This window comes from Cydia strobilella, chromosome 21 (genome assembly GCF_947568885.1).
Source record: "Cydia strobilella chromosome 21, ilCydStro3.1, whole genome shotgun sequence".
Taxonomy (NCBI): Eukaryota; Metazoa; Arthropoda; class Insecta; order Lepidoptera; family Tortricidae; genus Cydia; species Cydia strobilella.
This window is the reverse complement of record NC_086061.1, coordinates 12,014,750-12,036,002: the sequence shown is the minus strand read 5'-3', so window position 1 is coordinate 12,036,002 and position 21,253 is coordinate 12,014,750. Positions and strand designations below refer to the sequence as shown.

Sequence of the window (21,253 nt, the reverse complement as noted above, 5' to 3'; positions counted from 1 at the left end):
CTTCGCTTCGCGTTCGCGAGTGTTCGCCTACGTAAGACGCAGCGCTACCTGCCTATATTGAAACATGTTTTGTTCGCAGTTTAATTTCGTCGGGAAGCTGCTCGGCCCGAAGGGCAACTCTCTGAAAAGGTTACAAGAGGATACGCTATGTAAGATGGCCGTGCTCGGCCGTGGATCCATGAAGGACCGACAGAAGGTACGTTATACCACCTATATGTGGTATTTTCTATGAAAAGGGACCTTATTGTCGATGGCGCTTACGCCATTATTAACGATGCTCCGATATAAATACAATGCCGCGCGACGCTGTGCGGCGTAAGCGCCACCGACAATAAGGTCCCTTTTCATAGAAAATGCATGGGGTTTTTCAGAAAAAAAATTACCATTATGGTTTTTTCGAAAGACCATCAACTAAAAGAAAATAGTGTCCCCAGTTTTTCATACAAATTTTGGGTGTCAGTTTTGTAACGGTCCATACAAAATGTATGTGAAAATGCGTTACAAAACTGTAATTTTTTTGAGGACATTTTTTTTATCGATAGTCCTCGTGATTCTGAGTAGAAACAACCCAAAAGTTGATGGATTTTCGGTAAAAAGTAAATGGTACACTTTTAAGTAAAAATGCCCATATATCGCAACGCCATCTAGACGCCATCACGAGCGAAGCGAGTGGTTCTATAATAGAATCCTGAGCGTAGCGAGTGTTTCAACACACGAGAAGCAAAATACATTTGCACCCGTGTGTAACACAAAACTTTTCACCTCACTATAGCGAGGAAAAAACAGCTTATAAAAAACAAGTATTTATTTATACACATTATAATCATCATTAGGTTAATTATAATCATCATAAATATATACTGAAATAAATGTCATATACGAAGGAAAAAATGACCAAAGCCTCCAGTGTCCAGAGCTGGAATCGAACCAGCGTACCCCGTTTACCGGACAGAATAGTACATTATGATACAAGTGTGCTAAGTTGGTCAATACACACGAGGCGATATTGTGCGCGCGAGCTGTAAGCGAGCGCGCAATAAGAAAGCCGATGTGTGTAATGAACAATGCACACGCGTTTCATACGACGTTTTTCAACACACTTGCGAGAAAAAAAAGAAACTTTCATATTAATCAAATTTGAATAGTTTTTACAGTTAGTACCTATTGTGTGTTTCATCTGTCATACTCGTACTGCCGGCCGGCCCTCGCTCGCCCCGGCCGCGCGCCGCGCAGGCCGGTCGGGCGCGCCCGTGCCCGCCAGTCCGACCAATTAAAGAAGGCTCCCTTTCCATGCATATTATTAGCAATCAGTTAGCTTCTTAACTCAGTCGGATAATATAATGAAAAAGCACGAGTGGAATAATACACTGAAAGTGCACGCGTGTTTAATATCTAGGATTATGAGCCCAAAATCGGTGGAATAAAAACGTCGTTTTGAGCAAGTGTGTTGAAAAATAATTTAATTTGTTCTTAGAGTACCTATCATCAATATAGATGACGACATCGTCAGGCACGTTTGCCATGAATGCTTCTGATATTTTGGCCTCGTTATGTAATAAATGGGGTTGGCCGGTCGAAGTGTTTAGCAGATGGCGCCAGCATAGCTTGCCCTGTCAATCCCTAGAATTGTGTCAAATTTTTGTTTTTTTTTCATGCCCTGGATGCCAGCCCTTTAAGCCAAATCTCATAGAAAAAGGGGTAAGCTATGATGGCGCCATCTCTGCAAACCTTTGACAGTTGCCTATTATTACCTGACATTAAAGTCTCTTTATATTCCTTCAGGAAGAAGAACTGCGCGTGTCAGGCGACCCGAAGTTCTCACACTTGGCCGAAGAGCTCCACGTGGAAGTGAGCGCTTTCGCCACGCCGGCCGAGGCGCATGCGCGAGTAGCGTATGCTTTGGCAGAACTTAGAAGATTTTTAGTTCCGGTAAGTCTATTAGCTTTAGTACGAGGCGTTACATTCAAATTTGTCAGTTGTGGACGCACATTGACAATTATCACGCTAAGTAAACACTGCAAATTGCAAACTGCGCTGAAATATTGGTCGCCCATCAAACTAGAGTTCAGCGGTCCGAAAGCTAACTCGTAATTATTCAAACGAATACGAACGCCACTGCGAACTGCTACCTAGCTAATAAGGTTAGTGTGAACATTGTGAACTCTATTGCCTACGTAATACGGGTGCCACAATGGAAGCAAATTGGTAACGCAAGCGAAAATTGCCGCTAGTTAATGGGTGAAAGTGAACTCTGTTACATACGTATTAAGGGTGATTATAACAAATGGAGTGAGTGGCTAATGTGGCGGGTGCGACTGGTAGACGTAAGTGGGACACTTTAGACCACTAAATACTGGCTATACGTCAGCTAATTTTGCTGGGATAATACGAGGCATTTTCTACGAAAAGGAACCTTATCGTCGATGGCGCTTACGCCGCACAGCGTCTCGCGACATTGTAATTATATCGGAGCATCGTTTATAATGGCGTAAGCGCTATCGACAATAAGGTCCCTTTTTATAGAAAATACCATATATTAGTCAGGATGTTTATACTCGTATGATTCGAAGGACCAAAAATTTGTGCTGATGTCATAAAGCCATCAATAAGGTTAAAATGGAGACGTGTTTTACAGACCACAATTGACCTATTTAAGTAACTATATTTTTCAACACACTTGCTCAAAACGACGTTTTTATTCCACCGATTTTTGGCTCATAATCCTAGATATTAAACACGCGTGCTCTTTCAGTGTATTATTCCACTCGTGCTTTTTCATTATATTATCCGACTGAGTTAAGAAGGTAACTGATTGCTAATAATATGCATGGAAAGGGAGCCTTCTTTAATTGGTCGGACTGGCGGGCACGGGCGCGCCCGAGCGCCTGCGCAGTGCGCGGCCGGGGCGAGGGGCGGCCGGCAGTACGAGTATGACAGATGAAACACACAATACTAACTGTTTTAACTGTTAAAATTTGATTAATATGAGTTTCTTTTTTTTTTCTTGCAAGTGTGTTGAAAAACGTCGTATGAAACGCGAGTGCATTGGTCATTACACACATCGGCTTTCTTATTGCGCGCTCGCTTACAATTCGCGCGCACAATATCGCCTCGTGTGTAATGACCAACTTAGCACACTTGTATCATAATGTACTATTGTTGTATGGGAGCCCCACTTAAATATTTATTTTATTCGGTTTTTACTATTTGTTGTTATATCAGAAATACATCGTCTGTAAAAAATTCAACTGTCTAGCTATCACGGTTCATGAGATACAGCCTGGTGACAGACAGACAGACATACAGACAGACGGACAGACCGACAGTGGGTCTTAGTAATAGGGTCCCGTTTTTACAAGCTTCTATTTATGTATGTAATATGTATGTAACATGTTAGTAAGGGTCAAATCTTGCAAGTTAAATTTGACCCACTTCCCGGTTTCCGATGAAGCTGAAAATTTGCATACATATGTAAATCGGGTGACAATGCAATATTATGGTACCATCAAGCTGATCTGATGATGGAGACAGGAAGTGGTCATAGGAACTCTGTGATAAAACAACGCAACCTAATTGTGTTTGGGGTTTTTAGAATTGTCTCGATGAGTATTAGTTGTCTGTGAAAAGAAAAGTACAGTCTGCGATAAAAGCTTGTACCAAAATTAAATTTTTGCCAAAAACTTATTACCCTTTGGGTACGAAAACATGAATTTTCGACAAAGGTGTAAGAGTAAATTTCGCGAAAGCTGCCACAGAGTATAATACAATCTGCCCGATATTTTATCTGAAAGGATTTTCTCATCGGTTGATCGCGAGATTCACGAGTTATGGCGTAAAGGCCCGATCCGTGGATGAAGTCCTATAGATAATGCATTATAAATGGGGTTAGCCGGTCGAAGTGTTTAGCAGATGGCGCCAGCATAGCTTGCCCTGTCAATCCCTAGAATTGTGTCAAATTTTTGTTCTGTTAATGCCCTGGATGCCAGCCCTTTAAGCCAAATCTCATAGAAAAAGGGGCAAGCTATGATGGCGCCATCTCTGCAAACCTGCCAACCCCATTGTCAGGACTGTCAGGTAATAACCAAAAGTCACTTTTCCAGAACAAATTTGTAAACATTTTTAAATAAAATATTGCCACTTGAAATTTAACAGTACAACATAAGTAATATTTTGATGTTTCATACTAAATATTTGAAATAATGAATCAAAGGGACATGACATATTGCATCAATTCATTACAATTACATTACATATTGACAATATTTGCATAATCAATTTTCGACGAAACCTAATGTCACCTGGGGCATAGTCCATATTTGTGTCGTTACTGTCGTTGTCAAGCAAAAGGTACCACATTGTGAATCGCCATAAGGACGCTCTGGCAGGTTTTTCGTATAAAGATACAAGCAATTTTCGTCCTTATGGTAAGCGACAATGTGGTCCTTTATGCCTGGGGACCGAACTCCACTGAGACTTGTTTGAAAGACTTGGAAGTTTTATAACTTGTATAAATATATCCTGCTTTCCACTGCGCAATTCGCCACACGACTGAGCGCGCTGGTGTAACTAAATGCGATTTTGACTCCAATGTATCGGCCCCATTCGTAGTGCTCGTAAGGCCAGTCTTTACGAAGTAATGTATATGTCTACGCTTAGAACGTTGTGGCACGACGCTGGCAGTGAGAGAGGAGACGCTACAGATGAATGCTAGATTACAAGCTCCATCTAGCGACTGCGATCTGTGCCGGGGCCATATACCGCGCAGATATGTCCCGTTTTTATGACTAGACGCCGTAAAAATAACTACGTGTATTGTACTCGTAAATATGTCTACAGATCCCGGCTGAGACCGTGTTCGTGGCGTTTTAATAGCGGCACGCGATATAGCCAATTTCGTGACATCTAAATTCATGGTTGTAAATTGAGGTGGTGTATACTGTAGGGTAAATTTGCATTATTTGGTGACACGGTTTTTACTCACTATTATTTTTAGTCGCTTTTGGCGACATGTTTCGGATTCTTTGGGAATCCATCCTCAGGCACGAGTGTCCGCGGCGGTTGTTCGTCGTGCACTCAGTGACTCAGTGACAGTGCACTGAGTGCACGACGAACAACCGCCGCGGACACTCGTGCCTGAGGATGGATTCCCAAAGAATCCGAAACATGTCGCCAAAAGCGACTAAAAATAATAGTGAGTAAAAACCGTACTGATAAATATTTTGAAATATGTCTCACGATAGTTTAAGTGCGATTTGGTGACACGCCTATTTCGGTGATACAAGTTTCGAAGCATGACACCAAAGAAAGCTAGTGAATTAGGGCCTTTTAAACGGGCCTCACGGCAAATCCGCCGAAGCCGTGGAGCCGTGAGGTCCCATTTAAAAGACCCTCATTCACTAGCTTTCCTGGGTGTCATGCTTCAAAACTTGTATCACCGAATTAGGCGTGTCACCAAATAATGTGAGTTTACCCTATACTAAACAACTCGCCCACCGAGGGTTCCGTACTTTTTAGTACATACATTATTCCGACCCAAAGGAAAGACGCTTCCGATAAATTCAGCCATGTCGGAGCTCCCCGTCAGCTGTCGGACCGATAACATTGGTTTGTGTGCGTATTTGTAGGCATGTTTATTTTAGTGTGCGTGACCACTAAAGATGGCGCCCGGGCGCCCCCGCGCGGCCTGACTACGCGGATGTAGGATCCTACAATCGATATCGGATCGAACAATGTAAAAACGGACTTATATTGACCGGGATATAGACCGTGATTACCTTTTGTATTATTTGAGCTATTGCTCAGCATCTCCTTGAGTCGGGTATAAATCACTGGATCGAGTTGCATAGTCCCAAGGTCATTTCGACAGAACGCCACTATATACCAAGATTGGTAAGAGAAGCCGTTGAAATTCACAAATACAAAAATTTCAATCGTGAAGATGGGTTTAAACTGTCAAATGTGTGGAATCCTGTGATTTGTTTGTGTAAAAAACCAGTGATATCCGAATCAAACATGCGTAGTGACACTGTGAGTGTAGTGTGTTTGGACAGACCAACGAGTGTGAGCGCGACCGGACCAACAAGTGTGAATGCGACCGTTGGTAACGTTGAAAGTGAACGCAGCCGACGCGCAAGAATGAGGGTAGACAGAGCGCTGTCTACACAACTTTGACACCCACCCACTATCTTCAGTCACCCGTGAACATGATGCATGTAACTGCGTCTAAATATCGGGAGCTCACAAATAATACAAAAGGTAATCACGGTCTATATCCCGGTCAATATAAGTCTAGTGAAACTAACCGTGAATCATTCAAAACTCTAATGTAAAAACGCTCTAAGTCGACAAATCACCCACAAATTGTTCCGCACTTTTAAAATGTTGAATATGGTCTAAAGGGGCCCACTGACTATCAGTCCGCCGGACGATATCGGCCTGTCAGTTAGAACAAAAATTTGACAGTTCCGAACAACTGACAGGCCGATATCGTCCGCCGGACTGATAGTTAGTGGGTCCCTTTAGATCCACTGTCTCGGGCTTAGCACGGTAGCATTTTTATCGCCTGTCACCATGCCTGTCACGTTCTAATAAGTATGTAAGTGCGAAAGTGACAGGCATAGTGACAGGTGATAAAAATGCAACCATGCTGACACCGCTGAGGTGAGGGGGTGAGAGGGGGTGAAGGGGAAGCACCTTAGATTTTACGACATCGTCGAAGACACTTGGGGAGTTACGAGCGACTTTTGATCGGATTTCTGTAGATGTAACATTAATAGTTAAAATGTCAACTTTATCCGTTTTATGGCCCATTTTATTATTAAGGATTTTATAGCACTAAAACCATTTGGAGTTTTGAAATCTGTTTCTTGTTTGATATTGATATGACATTAAATGAAATTATCCGTTGTCTCGTTGGGTGGATGACGTTCGAAAAATCGCGGGGCACTTTTGGATGAAACTGTTTAGCACCAGCGGGCTTAGCACGGTAGCATTTTTATCGCCTGTCACGTTCTAATAAGTATGTAAGTGCGAAAGTGACAGGCATAGTGACAGGTGATAAAAATGCAACCACGCTGACACCGCAGGACCGGGATAAGTGACGTACACGAAGAGAGGCCTATACCCAGCAGTGGGCGACTGAAGATGATGATGATAATCACATTATGAGTAGACTTTTCCATTTTTTTCGTAAAATAAAGTGTTTACTTACTTACTTAGGGGTCATTCATTTATTACATCACACGTTTAGAGGGAGCGAGGGGGTCAAGAAAATCTGACATGTTGTGACAGGGAGGAGGGGAGTCCCGCCTCCCTTGACGTCACTTTAACTTCATCTGTAACCAAAAATTGTTTTGATATTTTTATTCGTTGCGCAGTCAAAGAATTAGGATAAATTATAATATATCATTGATTTGCATCATTTTGTAAATTGTTTATAATCACAGTTGTGTGTTTGTAACCTCTGTAACACGGTTGTAAAAAAAAAAAAAAAAAAAAAAAAACCATTTATTTCAAGCTGCAAGGCTCATAATCAGTTTTTACACATGTCATAAAAATAATAAAAACAAATATAAAATTAAAATTGAAATCGAAAAATTGGTACCTATTAATAAAACAATAAAATAAATTTAAAGCATACACTAAGTCCCTATCCTATCCCAGTCTTAATTACATGCCTGTCACAGCAGTGCATGATGTAAGGACAGTTCACTCTGTCCGCGATCATCGCTAGGACCTAGGACTGTGTTGGGGCTGGCTCGCACCCGCTGGACCAAGGACGCGGCGCGCAGTCGCATAGTGGTATGAAAACACGCCGTGTGCGCTGCCGCGAACATTCCCGAGGCGCTGCAGTAGCGAGGCAGCCCCATCACTGCCCGGAACGCGTTGTTGTATTGGACGCGAAGTGCATTGTATGCTTTCTGCGTGAAGTTAGCCCACAGGCTGCACGTGTACAGCGACGTGGCAGGCTTTGAACAGCGTCAACTTCACGTCGCTGGAACACCGAGCAAACCTGCGCGCCAACATGTTATTTTACAAGAACTATCTTATCTTATCTTATATGTAGGACTACAACGATGATATCCGACAAGAGCAGATGCTGGAGATGCAACTACTGGCGCAGGCGCCGCGCTCGCCCCCCGCCACCCCGCCGCACCCCGCGCCCCGCCTCAGTCCGGCGCCGGAGGACCACAAACACAGGGTCAGTGACCTCACACACCTCTCCCTACGCACTCTTCGTAGTCCTTAACTTCAAGTCTTCTTTGACAAAACACAAGTTTTAAAGAAAACAGTGCGTACTCAATTTTGTTTTATATCTTTGGCTATTCAGCGTGGCAACGCAGCTAGCATATTTGGGACGTTTGGGCCGGTCAGGGAACAGTTCGGGGCTTAATTGTTAGAATACTTAGCTATTTATTTTGTAATTTTTTGACGAAGAATGTTGTGGATACTATTTTTGTGTAGCAACCATGACGAAGCCTACGCTGTTGTTTGATATTGTATTTCATTTAGATTATTTATTACGTACATAAATGGTTGTCCATATTGTAGCCTGTATGTGAACTAGATTTATTTTTGAAAATGTTCTGTAGTGACCAATTTATTTACGCGCATCGTCATTTGCCAGCGGAAGCCGTACACATTGTATTTCCTGACAATATGTCCAATTCGCGTGTGTTTTGTCCGAGACTGGGAAGCCAATTCGAACTCTAGGAATCGCATCTTAATCTGTTTATTAACACGCTTTTATTAGGTCGACCTGTATGTAACTAACTATGTAATGGAATCAAATTTAACCATCTTCCCGGTTTCCGATGAAGCTGAAAATTTGCATACGCATGTAAGTCGGGTGACAATGCAATATTATGGTACCATCGAGCTGTTCTGATGAAGACGGTGGTCATAGGAACTGTGTTAAAACAACGCAACCTAATTGTGTTTGGGGTTTTTAGAATTGTCTCGATGAGTATTAGTTGCCTGTGGAAAAAAGTACAGTCAGCGATAAAAGCTTGTATCAAAAATGAGATTTTTGCTAAAAACTTATTTATGTGTTAGCTTCTGCCAGCGACTTCGTCTGCGTAAAATTATGATATCCGTGATAGTTACCTATGTAATAATAAATATATGTATCATTTGTCAAATATTGATTTGACCGACCGATTTTATTTTAAACCGTCTAAATTTTCAGAAGGGTCACATATAACCTAACCTAACCTAACGCGTTTTGCAGGATGCCTTTTTCCAAAGTTTAGAAACATTTTTCTATGGTTTGGTATGGTATAAAAAAACCGGCCAAGTGCGAGTCGGACTCACGCACCTATTCCGTACCTTGTAGTAGTATTTGTTGTTATAGCGGCAACAGAAATACATAATCAGTGAAATTTTCAACTAGACAGTTGTAATAGGGTCCCGTTTTTACCCTTTGGGTACGGAACCATAAAAATGCGTTCGGCCTATAAACAAGTTGCGTGGATAGCATTTCATTCGCACGAGTATTTATGCAGGTGAGAATGGTGATTTATAAATATCAAAGCAGATTCAAGTGATATTGTTGAAATAGGCTTCTGGTCACACAATGCCTTGCGATTGCCCTCCATGCCTGTCCCGCCCGGCACACGGCTTTCAATAGCCTGACAGATTTCATGTTTCCACCGTTGCGCCGTGGAAAAATAGCCACCTGGTTTATTTTATAAGATACTGACCCGCCTCGTCTTCGTACGGGTAGTTCAACAAATTTACACAAAACCTTTACAAATTATACATATAAACCTTCCTCTTGAATCACTCTATCAATTGAAATAAACCGCATCAAAATCCGTTGCCTAGTTTTAAAGATCTAAGCATACATTGGGACAGACATTCCTACAGACAGCGGAAAGCGACTTTGTTTTATATACTATGTAGTGATGAAGACGGACGGAAGAACTTTAACATTTATGATTGTCACAACATCACACAAACACACACACACACACACACACACACACACACACACACACACACACACACACACACACACACACACACACACACACACACACACACACACACACACACACACACACACACACACAACGCCAATACTTTAAGGACTTAATAGAACAGCTGATAGGCTACAAGATTAGCAAATTTACTCTTAATGAAAATCTCATAGTTTTTGAGATTTCGGCACAAAATAAATAATAGTACTAGGTACAGAAGATTCACTCTCTAATAAAACGCGTCTATTATCGGATATGACCGCTAGGTGGCGCATGCACGAACAGGCGTCCGTTCCGTAGCGGTGCGCGGCAATTACTATGGCTAGACACCAGAATTGGGGGCGGCCGCATGTACTTGTAGCGGCGCGACGAAATCGCGGAGTGATTCACGCCTGATATTGGCACTTTTATAAACCTTTTATAACCAGGATTCTTATTAGTGCTGATATCTCAAAAAAATCTTTTTAATACAGTTGCTCAAAAAGTGCTGCTTTTCGTGGCTGTTTAGCGTGCGGAAAGTTGGTTTTCGCGAACTAGTGCTTTTTACTTTTCCAATTTTTTTAAATTTATACTTGTTCCAATTCATGACTACTTATTGATGAGTGTTTATATTAGTTTCCTTTAAACGTCGTAATCAACATAAAAACCTACCGTTAATGTAAGAATACGAAGAATAAGAATGCATATTTCATATTTTATTACTTACCTCTTCATCATTATAAGTATTATAACACGTTTATTTTTTATTGTTGAAAAACCGTTCTTAATAAGTTGTCTGAATGGAACGGAACGCCTGTCAAAGAAGAGGCGTATTTTCTCTTATTTTCTTACTGCAAGAATGTTTTAAGTTTTCAAAGGCAACATTCGATATTGTTTTTAGAAATATACGATACACAAATAATCGTAAATAACGATATTTAGGTAATAATAGTACAATGTTTTAATATTTACAATTGTTTCTGTCTTATAGAACATGCATTTGAAAAAAAAACATTCATTGAAGTGGGTTCAATAATAATAACAAAATCTATTCTAGTCGAATAAAAGCTAGAAAAACACCTCTTCATAATGTCAATGATGTCAGTGTCACAGAATTAATAATATAAAAGTTTCGAATTCCATTCCTTACTTGTTGCTTTTCTTATTTTTTCGCAACTGTATTAAAAAACGTCGTTCGATACACGTGCGGATATGTCATTCTTAATGACATACTTTTCGCACTAGCATCGAAATGTACTATTTCATTAAGGGTAAATTTGCTTAATCTTGTAGCCCATCAGCTGTTCTAGCCTTTGAGTCTTGACGTTGGTTTTAGGGACACCCTGCATAATTAGAATTCAGACATTTTAAAAATCTGGACGGCCGGGTATCAAATCAAACAATTTTTTTGTGATTTCTCCAGACATTCACCTTCACTCCTTTCCCTTTGCGGATGGTCTACAAACCCTCAAGAAAAGAACGTACCCCCATCTTAAAGGCCGACAGCGCAATTACAACCCCACTGGTGTAGCGGGTGCCCATGGGCGGCGGTAATCGCTTACCATCAGGCGATCCGGCTGCTCGTTTGCCACCTACATCATTAAAAAAAATAGTGCTAGCAGTATCAAACGGATTACGAATCCTGTATCTACGATCAAGAAAAAATATCGTTGTTTCTTTGTTTTCTCCTAACTCCAAAGAATAAATTGGATACCTCTCAAGTTTCTTGTGTACCTCAAGTTTCAATTTGTGATAGTAATAATGTTTGTGTCACATTTCAGGCCGCAGGGCTGGTGTGCGCGCCGCTCGCTGGCGCCGCTCGCGACTACTCGCCGCCGCTGCCCGCGGCGCCAGAGCACCAACATCACCAGGTATCCTCACCCTTTATAATATAACTAACAGTATCCAGATAACCTGCGGTGTCAGCATGGTTGCATTTTTAGCACCTGTCACTACGCCTGTCACTTTCGCACTTACATACTTGTTAGAAAGTGACAGGCATGGTGACAGGCGATAAAAATGCTACCGTGCTAAGCCCGATGGGGTTGCGGATGAGTGACGCCGCGTGCCCGTGACTCCACCCCAAAGGCAGAGAGACGAAGACCCCAGGTTTTTTAGTGAGTAGAAATCTCACATATGCTCAGTGTCTCCCCTGGCGCTGGGGAATCTTTCGAAGATTTTTCCTGGGCAACAAAAAAAAGGTATCCCCACATTTTATAATATAGGTCTAAAACCCTAAGGCATTGTTTCTTTTGTACACCGCGGTGGCTAAATACCTAATTTTTAACAGAAATCGGAAATAACACGTTTCGGTAATGGAGTACGACATGTAAGAATATTCCAGGGTCATCATTCGCTTGCCCTTGTCCCATTCACTTGGGGTCGGCGCAGCATGTCTTTTTCTTCCATACATCTCTGTCACCTGTCATCTCATCATTCACTTGCGTTAGTTTCATATCATCTTTCACACAGTCCATCCACCTTTTCCTCGGTTTTCCTCTCCTCGTACTTCCCTCCACATTCATTCTTAATACCTTTCTTGTCACATGACTTTCATCCCTCCGCATCACATGCCCGTACCATGCTAGGCGATTTGCCCTTACTTTTTCTGTTATGGGTGCAATTTTCAGGCTTCCTCTTATATACTCATTCCTTATCCTATCCATTCTCGTCACGCCACACATCCACCTTAACATTCTCATCTCCGCTACATGCAATCTCTTTTCATCCGTCACCTTTAGGGCCCAACACTCTGATCCATACATGACGACAGGTCTTATGATCGTTTTATAAATTTTACCCTTCAACCGAAGGGGCATACGGGCGTCACAAATGGTTCCCGTAACCTGTCGCCATTTCATCCATCCTGTGCTAATCCGGTTTTTCACGTCACGGTCAATATCGCCATCGCATTGTAGGAGCGAACCGAGGTACTTGAAGTCGGAGCAGACCGGCAATGTAACGCTATCGAGTTCTATGGCAGCAAAACTGGAGAGACCGCCAAAATCGCAGAACATGTGTTCTGTTTTAGATCTGCTGATCTTTAGGCCAACATTCTCCAATTTTTACCGCCATTTCTCAAGTCTGCTCTGCACCTCTAGTTCGTTTTCACCTACAAGCACAATGTCATCAGCAAACAGCATGCACCAAGGTGCCTCCTCCTGTATGTCCGACGACAGAGCGTCCATAACTAGCAGGAAGAGGTAAGGGCTTTCAGTTTCATTCCAGGGTATAGATATACAATTGAAATGAAATGAAAATTAGACAGTTTTGGCGTTTTTATCCATCGGGCCAATTTCAACCTTGAAAGGTTTTGTTTGGAGTTAATCCAAATATAATTTAGTTTCCGTGTTATTTTTCTTGACATTTGCCCTTGATTGAGATGTGTAACAATTTAATATAAAAAACCGGCCAAGTGCGAGTCGGAATCGCGCACCGCGGGTTCCGTACTTTTTAGTATTTGTTGTTATAGCGGCAACAGAAATACATCATCTGTGAAAATTTCAATTGTCTAGCTATCACGGATCATGAGTTACAGCCTGGTAACAGACAGACGGACAGACGGACAGCGGAGTCTTAGTAATAGGGTCCCGTTTTTACCCTTTCGGTACGGAACCCTACAAAATATTTTTTGCATTAAAATAAGTAAAATAATATGGTGGTTTGTTTGCAGCTAGCAGCGAGCCATGGAGTTCTGATGGGCGGCGTACTGCCGCCACATATACTGCACAACTCCATACTAGGTAAGGCTAGGCTAGCCTAACTGTCAAAATTGTTCACCCTCTGTCCTCTAGATGGCGGCTTTTTAGTTACTCTTCTTGTCATTAGATGCCGCTGTCTTTGCAGTTGCTGTGTTTGTGATTGTGATTGTGTGTGTGTGCACGTCGCATATTATAAATCACTGAAGTATTGTGTTGCATAAATGACAGTGTTTGTTTTATAACCAACTCAAAGTATGTGTGTGTGTGTATTTTACGTAGACTCCCTAATATGTCTAACTCTCTTAAATGACTAACCTAATAAATATATGAAGACGGGTCACACCTATTTTATATTGGCGTCGGTCCGCCAACGCGTGCTCCCGTTGAAGCTGCTCGTGAAATAAACAATTCGACTCCTATACAAAATATGAGGTGGATATTTCGCAATGACTAACTGGCATGTTCAGGTACTAACGGCGGGGAACTCTTGGGCCTGGGGTCACCAGTTCTGCGAGGCGTGCTGCGCGCGCCGCCCGCGCCCCCCGCACCGCCCGCGCCACAAGGTCGGTACGTCGCATTTTATACCAACCTACCTGTGCTACCTATGACGTTCTAGTATAATATGCACGTTCCTTTGCCTCTTGACACTACACTCATTTCTTATAATTCACACAAGTAATATACTGTAATTATAAGTAACGGAGGCGAAATCCTACTCCACTGCTGCGAGGCGTGTTGAGCGCGCCGCGCCATAAGGTCGGTACGTCGCATTTTATACCAACCTACCTGTGCTACCTATGACGTTCTAGTATAATATGCACGTTCCTTTGCCTCTTGACACTACACTCGTTTCTTATAATTCACACAAGTATCTATCTTCCTATTTATAGGCAGTGCCGAACAAGCCCTGTTTCTACTTGTTATCAATATCAGTATGTTATAATTAATGGAACTATAGGTCTTATTGTATATCTGCAAGTTTAAACTTATCTGTATGTGACTGTTTGTTTCCTAAACAAATTAAAAAAAACGTAATATACTGTAATTATAAGTAACGGAGGCGAAATCCTACTCCACTGCTGCGAGGCGTGTTGAGCGCGCCGCGCCATAAGGTCGGCACGTCGCATTTTATACCAACCTACCTGTGCTACCTATTCTCGTATAATATGCACGTTCCTTTGCCTCTTGGCACTACTTATATTGACACAAGTATTATACTGTAATTATAAGTAACGGAGGCGAAATCCTACTCCACTGCTGCGAGGCGTGTTGAGCGCGCCGCGCCCCGCGCCACAAGATCGGTACGTCGCATTTAATACCAACCTACCTGTGCTACCTATGTCCTTCTAGTATAATATGCACGTTCCTTCTCTTGACACTACTCTCTACACATTTCTTATAATTCACACAAGTAATATACTGTAATTATAAGTAACGGAGGCGAACTCCTAAGCCTTAGTGTCTCCACTGCTGGGAGGCGTGTTGAGCGCGCCGCGCCCCCGCGCCATAAGGTCGGTACGTCGCATTTTATACCAACCTACCTGTGCTACCTATTCTCGTATAATATGCACGTTCCTTTGCCTCTTGGCACTACTTATATTGACACAAGTATTATACTGTAATTATAAGTAACGGAGGCGAACTCCTAAGCTTGAGGTCTCCCTGCGAGGCGTGCTGAGCGCGCCGCTAGCGCCACCGCGCCACAAGGTCGGTACGTCGCATTTTATACCAACCTACCTGTGCTACCTATGACGTTCTAGTATAATATGCACGTTCCTTTGCCTCTTGACACTACTAGCTTATATTCACACTAGCAATATACTGTAATTATAAGTAACGGAGGCGAACTCCTAAGCCTTAGTGTCTCCACTGCTGGGAGGCGTGTTGAGCGCGCCGCGCCCCCGCGCTACAAGGTCGGTACGTCGCATTTTATACCAACCTACCTGTGCTACCTATGACGTTCTAGTATAATATGCACGTTCCTTTGCCTCTTGACACTACTAGCTTATATTCACACTAGCAATATACTGTAATTATAAGTAACGGAGGCGAACTCCTAAGCCTTAGTGTCTCCACTGCTGGGAGGCGTGTTGAGCGCGCCGCGCCCCCGCGCTACAAGGTCGGTACGTCGCATTTTATACCAACCTACCTGTGCTACCTATGACGTTCTAGTATAATATGCACGTTCCTTTGCCTCTTGACACTACTAGCTTATATTCACACTAGCAATATACTGTAATTATAAGTAACGGAGGCGAACTCCTAAGCCTTAGTGTCTCCACTGCTGGGAGGCGTGTTGAGCGCGCCGCGCCCCCGCGCCACAAGGTCGGTACGTCGCATTTTTTACCAGCGCGAAACCCTAAAAACTTACAAAGAAGAAATTGCCACGAAATAGCCTAGCATGTAGCTGGCGCGTCACACAAAATACTCAGTCTCAGTTATTCGGTTATCTGTATAATCTGACGTTTTCTTCGCTACAATGCATTCCTTTTGTTACACTTTCCAATATCGATTGTGATGTTACATTCTTTGCTTTAGGTATTTCAGACAATGTTCTTACAAATTCACCTGTTAAAATAACTAAATCTTAAAACACAAAAGACTTCGCAAAGCTACCAATACTCCACAGCTCGGTTTATGTGCAGCTTATCGCCAAGTTTTCTCCGAACTCGAGACTCAATATTTCTGTATCACACTTTCCACACAAAGAATTCTGTCCACAGCAACTAAAATGGACTTTGATGAAAATATATTGCTTCACTTTAACCCGACGCAGAATAAGTTTATCGAAGAAATTCAATTTAGAATTCTTGTGAGAGAACTGTGGCGAGATTTTACCGCCAATTACTTGTATTTACTGAATTAACTTTTCGTTGCGGTTTGTTACGATAGCTATGACTAAGCGCATTCGCTATCTGGAGCGGTTGCACGCAGCGGGTGAGCGGCGCAGCCTATGGCTCGCATATAGCCTAAGTCCTGCGGTACCAAATTTTGTACATAATAAAAGTCACCCTTCAGTCCCAGTATTAAGTACTATAGTAATAAACACCGATAGTACATATTTCGGTACAAAATGTTTAGATGCCCCCCGCTTTCAAATTTGAATGCTCGCGCGGAAAATTCTGACAGTCCATTGAGTTGTAAAAAGTCTGTTCAGGACTGACAGCAAATATTTATTATGTGCAAAAAATGAACAAGAGACCTCTAGGACTATGACGTTTGCTGGGACTTAGGAGGATAGATTATGAACCTAACCAAATTCTAATCGTTGGCGGGGTCGCCATGATACAAGTTTAAGCAAAAACTAGTTCTGCAATAGGCTTCAAGGGCTCTTTTTTCCAAAGTATGACATAAAGGCAACACGTATAAGTATTGATTGCGTTACGTGTTTCAGGTGCGGGTGGGGCTGCGACGGGTGCGGTGGTGGGGCGCAAGCGGCCGCTGCTGGGCGCCGCGCGCGCTAACATGTCGCCGACGAAGCGCGCCGTCATCACGCTGCTGGCGCGCGCTCGCGCCGCCGCGCACCGCCGCCCGCCCGCTTGGCGACATGAGTAAGTAGAGCTAACATGTCGCCGACGAAGCGCGCCGTCATCACGCTGCTGGCGCGCGCTCGCGCCGCCGCGCACCGCCGCCCGCCCGCTTGGCGACATGAGTAAGTAGAGCTAACATGTCGCCGACGAAGCGCGCCGTCATCACGCTGCTGGCGCGCGCTCGCGCCGCCGCGCACCGCCGCCCGCCCGCTTGGCGACATGAGTAAGTAGAGCTAACATGTCGCCGACGAAGCGCGCCGTCATCACGCTGCTGGCGCGCGCTCGCGCCGCCGCGCACCGCCGCCCGCCCGCTTGGCGACATGAGTAAGTAGAGCTAACATGTCGCCAACAAAGATAGAATAATATTTTGGTTTAAACTTACAACAAATTAAAATTTAAAAACATGTAATTCGCGGTCCCATGCACGCGCATGACACATCCAACCGACAATGAGAGAAGACGATCCTACGGGGTATAAAATAAAATAACCGTTAGGAATCGTGCCTGGCTCAAGTGGCGCGCTGAATTGCCAATGAGATCTATTAGACCAGGTATTAGACGGATCTAATACCTGGTCTACCTGGTCTAATAGATAACGACCCGGACGTCCGGAGATCGAGGGTATGGTATTAGAAGCCACCGCACACTAGCGTCTCCCGAGCGTCGCGTCGCGTCTAGTCAACTATGGAAAATGGCGTCGCTACGCAGTGCGCCAACGTTGCGTCGAGTAGCAGACATAGAGTTGAATAGACGTAGAATGTATGTATGTATTTATATTGTTTATTTATATAGTTTATAAAGGTATTATAGTATATAAATATTACTAGTTTGTATATTGGCGTTAGTATTGGAATTTATATTTAGAAAAAAAAAAATTCGCATCGCACTGCACCCACCTTACCTAAGTTCTGTTTGGGTGGTTGACTGGTAGAGAATGCCTCAAGGCATTAAGTCCGCCTTTTGTACTTTTTACTTGTTCTCGTGCAATAAAGTTTAAAATAAATAATATATAAATACGACGCTCGGCAGACGCTAGAGTGGCGCCAGTGGCGTAACTAGGGGGGGCAGAGGGGGCAAGTGCCCCGGGCGCCATCCAAGGGGGGGCAGCAGCAGCAGGGAAACTTTTGTCAGTCGTCAGGGGACTTGGTGGCTGCCCCGGGCGCCATAACCTCTAGCTACGCCCCTGAGTGGCGCTCTAATTAGGAATGTTGTTTGCAGACACGGCGCCCTGCTGCCACTATTGCGTGAGGAGTTCGCGGCGGCGGCCGGCGCGCCGCGCGTCAATCTGGCGTAAGTAGTGCTCGCGCGAGCGCAACTAGGCCTCGAGTAATGCTGCCTGCACCAGCCGGTGTGACTTCAAGCTCATTTCAATTTTAATAACTGTATTTGATATGTATAGCGCTGTTGGTTTTCCATGTACCAAAAAAAAAATAAAAAAAATAACTCAAAGTACACCCATAGGCTGATTTTAGTGTCACGCGGACCGTGCGCGCGGATTGCTCCGCACCGGACCAATATGTATTAAGTACAGGGAGCGTTTTAGAGTGGTTTCTTCTTCAGCTTTCTCATACAATTTGGCGGTGCGGAGCGATCCGCACGGACGGTCCGCGTGACACTGAAATCACCCATAGACTAAAGTACGGAAACAACGTTGTTTTCTTTAATATCTCATGTTAGTCATGTTTCTATATTTGTCAAAAGATTAAACTTACACGCTTTAACATCCTAAAATATTGTCAAAAAGAAAAAAACAGGAAATTAGATCGGAGCGCCCGAGGTGCTCAGAAATATCTGACAACGCACTCGTCGCTTTGACAATAGCGGCCTGATCAGATATTTGTGAGCACCGTGGCCACTCCGATATATCTGATCTGATGGCGACTGTTGCCGGTTCATGTTTGTCGAATGCTGGGCTAATTATATGTGCCATATTCAACCAAAAGGGTACTTATTGTCGCTTGACAGTAAGGCGCTATTTCCATATAGCTTCAACTAGAAATCAACCTTATCGACAAGCGACAATGTGGTACCTTTTGGTTGAAAACGTCCCATATGATGGTTCGAAATACTTACACAATTATTTTTGTTCAGACTCCTGAAGTTAGTCTTCGATACTGTGAGATTATGATTATTTGCCTTCAACATTGAACAGGCGCTTACGGCACCGCTATTAAAAATGCACCTACCTACCACCTACCTATACCTTGCAGTTTTTCATATCAACCATGTAACGCAGCGTACTACGTAGGCGAATAACACGCGAACGCGATGCGGCGCGGGTTGAATCAATCCTTTGATACCTATAGAAGTGTCCTACGTGGGCGATATCGTTGCGGACGCGAACGCCGTGGGCCCGCCGCGCCGCTTCGCTTCGCGTTCGCGAGTGTTCGCCTACGTAAGACGTTCATCGTCAAATAAATAGTTTTAAAATATAATTTTATGTTTTAATCAGTATATTAAGGCTCCGTAATGTACAATACGATACAATTTTTCTTTCGACATGTGAAAGAAAACAGTAAGATTGTAATTAATAATGAAAACTTCGCAAAATGTCACAACGGCTTGGACGGTTGCAGCTAGTGAGTTAAGCCTTAGTCGAGCGTTGAAGATCTGAGCCTTAAAGGCTAAAGCAAGCCTTCTCAAGCAGTCTTAAACTCTGCTAAGGCTGACACTCTAAACACAGCAGTTCATCTTTGAAAAGCACATTTCGACAAATGTGACGTTTTCAACCAAAGGTACCACATTGTCGCTTGTCGATAAGGTTGATTTCTAATTAAAGCTATATGGAAATAGCGCCTTACTGACAAGCGACAATAACCCTTTTGGTTAAAAATGACACAAATAAAGGTAACGTTCATATGTCAACTTCTGTCAATTTCCTTGATGAAATGAGCGACAGAATCGTGACAGTTGTACGGCGGCGAACTACTCAATTTGTCGAGGAAATTGACAGATACAGGGGCCGCAACTGTACGCTGTATTTGATATCTGAAACGCATCTTACTTAACACGATTTGTACTATATTGTTTAAATTTTATATTTATCCATCGGGCTGTGCTTTTCAGGCTTTAAGGCTTAAACAGACTGCATTCAAGAATTTGTGTGTCTGTTTCAGCCTTAATTTTTAAATTAATAGTGCAATTTTGTTATCGTCATTTCTGTGTAGATCAGTGGCGGCACGTAAAAAATTAGAGTTAATTTCCTATTCCTGATATCAAAGGGCAGCACACCGCACACGGCGACTTTTTGCGATTCAGTAACGCGTTTCGGGAGCACGCGACGAAATCGCGACATGTGGCCTCTTGTCGCATTTGCAACGCGAAAGAAGCGATGCAAAAGCGCGACTACTGATTCAGCATTACCAGTCGTGACTCACTTCGCGATTTCGTCGCGCCGCTACAAGTCAGATTCACATTATTTAGATAAAAATAATACAATTTTTTACACGTCATATTTCAAGTGCTTTAAGATTAGACTTAAATGTACGATAGATATAATTAAATACAATTTCAATGTCAGTTATTGGTTCAAGTTAATAATCATAGAATAATGTTATAAATTTATAATTAAATTACAAAATGTCAGTGTCATCGATTCGATTAAATTACAAACAAAAGATGCATGCCAAAAATATCCACTACTTATACTGCAAATTATCACTTAGGTTTTCAAATTCATTTATATCGTAACAAGCACATTTAATTAGTAACGCCTTTAATTTAAGTAGGCCACATGTCGCGATTCAGTCGCGTGTTCCCTAAACGCGTTACTGAATCGCTGCAGAAAGTCGCCGTGTCGCTTGTTATCTAAGTCAATGTAAAAGTATCTTGTGTGAGCGTTGTATTGACATATGGATGCCCCGCCACTGCAATTAGTTAGAGAAACCCCAAAGCTAATTAGGCGTAATTATGGACCACGTGTATTTCGGGATATCCTCTGCCTTGTAGGATTGTAAATAAGATGTATAATGTACACCCGGCTGCAAAAGTGCAAAGGTACTTTATGGACAAATTACATTCATAAAGTGGGTATGCACTTATACAGTTCACTGCTATTGGTGGG

At 42.9% G+C, this 21,253-nt stretch overlaps 1 protein-coding gene across 2 annotated transcripts in view; it reads left to right on the top strand.

Moving 5' to 3' along the window:
• The window catches only part of LOC134751163 (KH domain-containing, RNA-binding, signal transduction-associated protein 3-like), a 232,377-nt gene extending 213,817 nt beyond the window's left edge, over positions 1-18,560 (top strand). The window contains exons 4-11 of one of the 2 annotated variants that reach the window (XM_063686535.1): positions 80-196; positions 1,783-1,929; positions 8,066-8,200; positions 11,741-11,830; positions 13,633-13,702; positions 14,128-14,223; positions 17,055-17,514; positions 18,409-18,560. In XM_063686535.1, coding sequence (XP_063542605.1) covers positions 80-196; positions 1,783-1,929; positions 8,066-8,200; positions 11,741-11,830; positions 13,633-13,702; positions 14,128-14,223; positions 17,055-17,215 — 816 coding nt within the window. In that variant the 3' untranslated portion in view covers positions 17,216-17,514; positions 18,409-18,560. The remainder of the gene's footprint in view (positions 1-79; positions 197-1,782; positions 1,930-8,065; positions 8,201-11,740; positions 11,831-13,632; positions 13,703-14,127; positions 14,224-17,054; positions 17,515-18,408) is intronic. The other variant, XM_063686536.1, reaches the window with a different exon arrangement.
• The last annotated feature ends 2,693 nt before the right edge of the window (positions 18,561-21,253 follow it).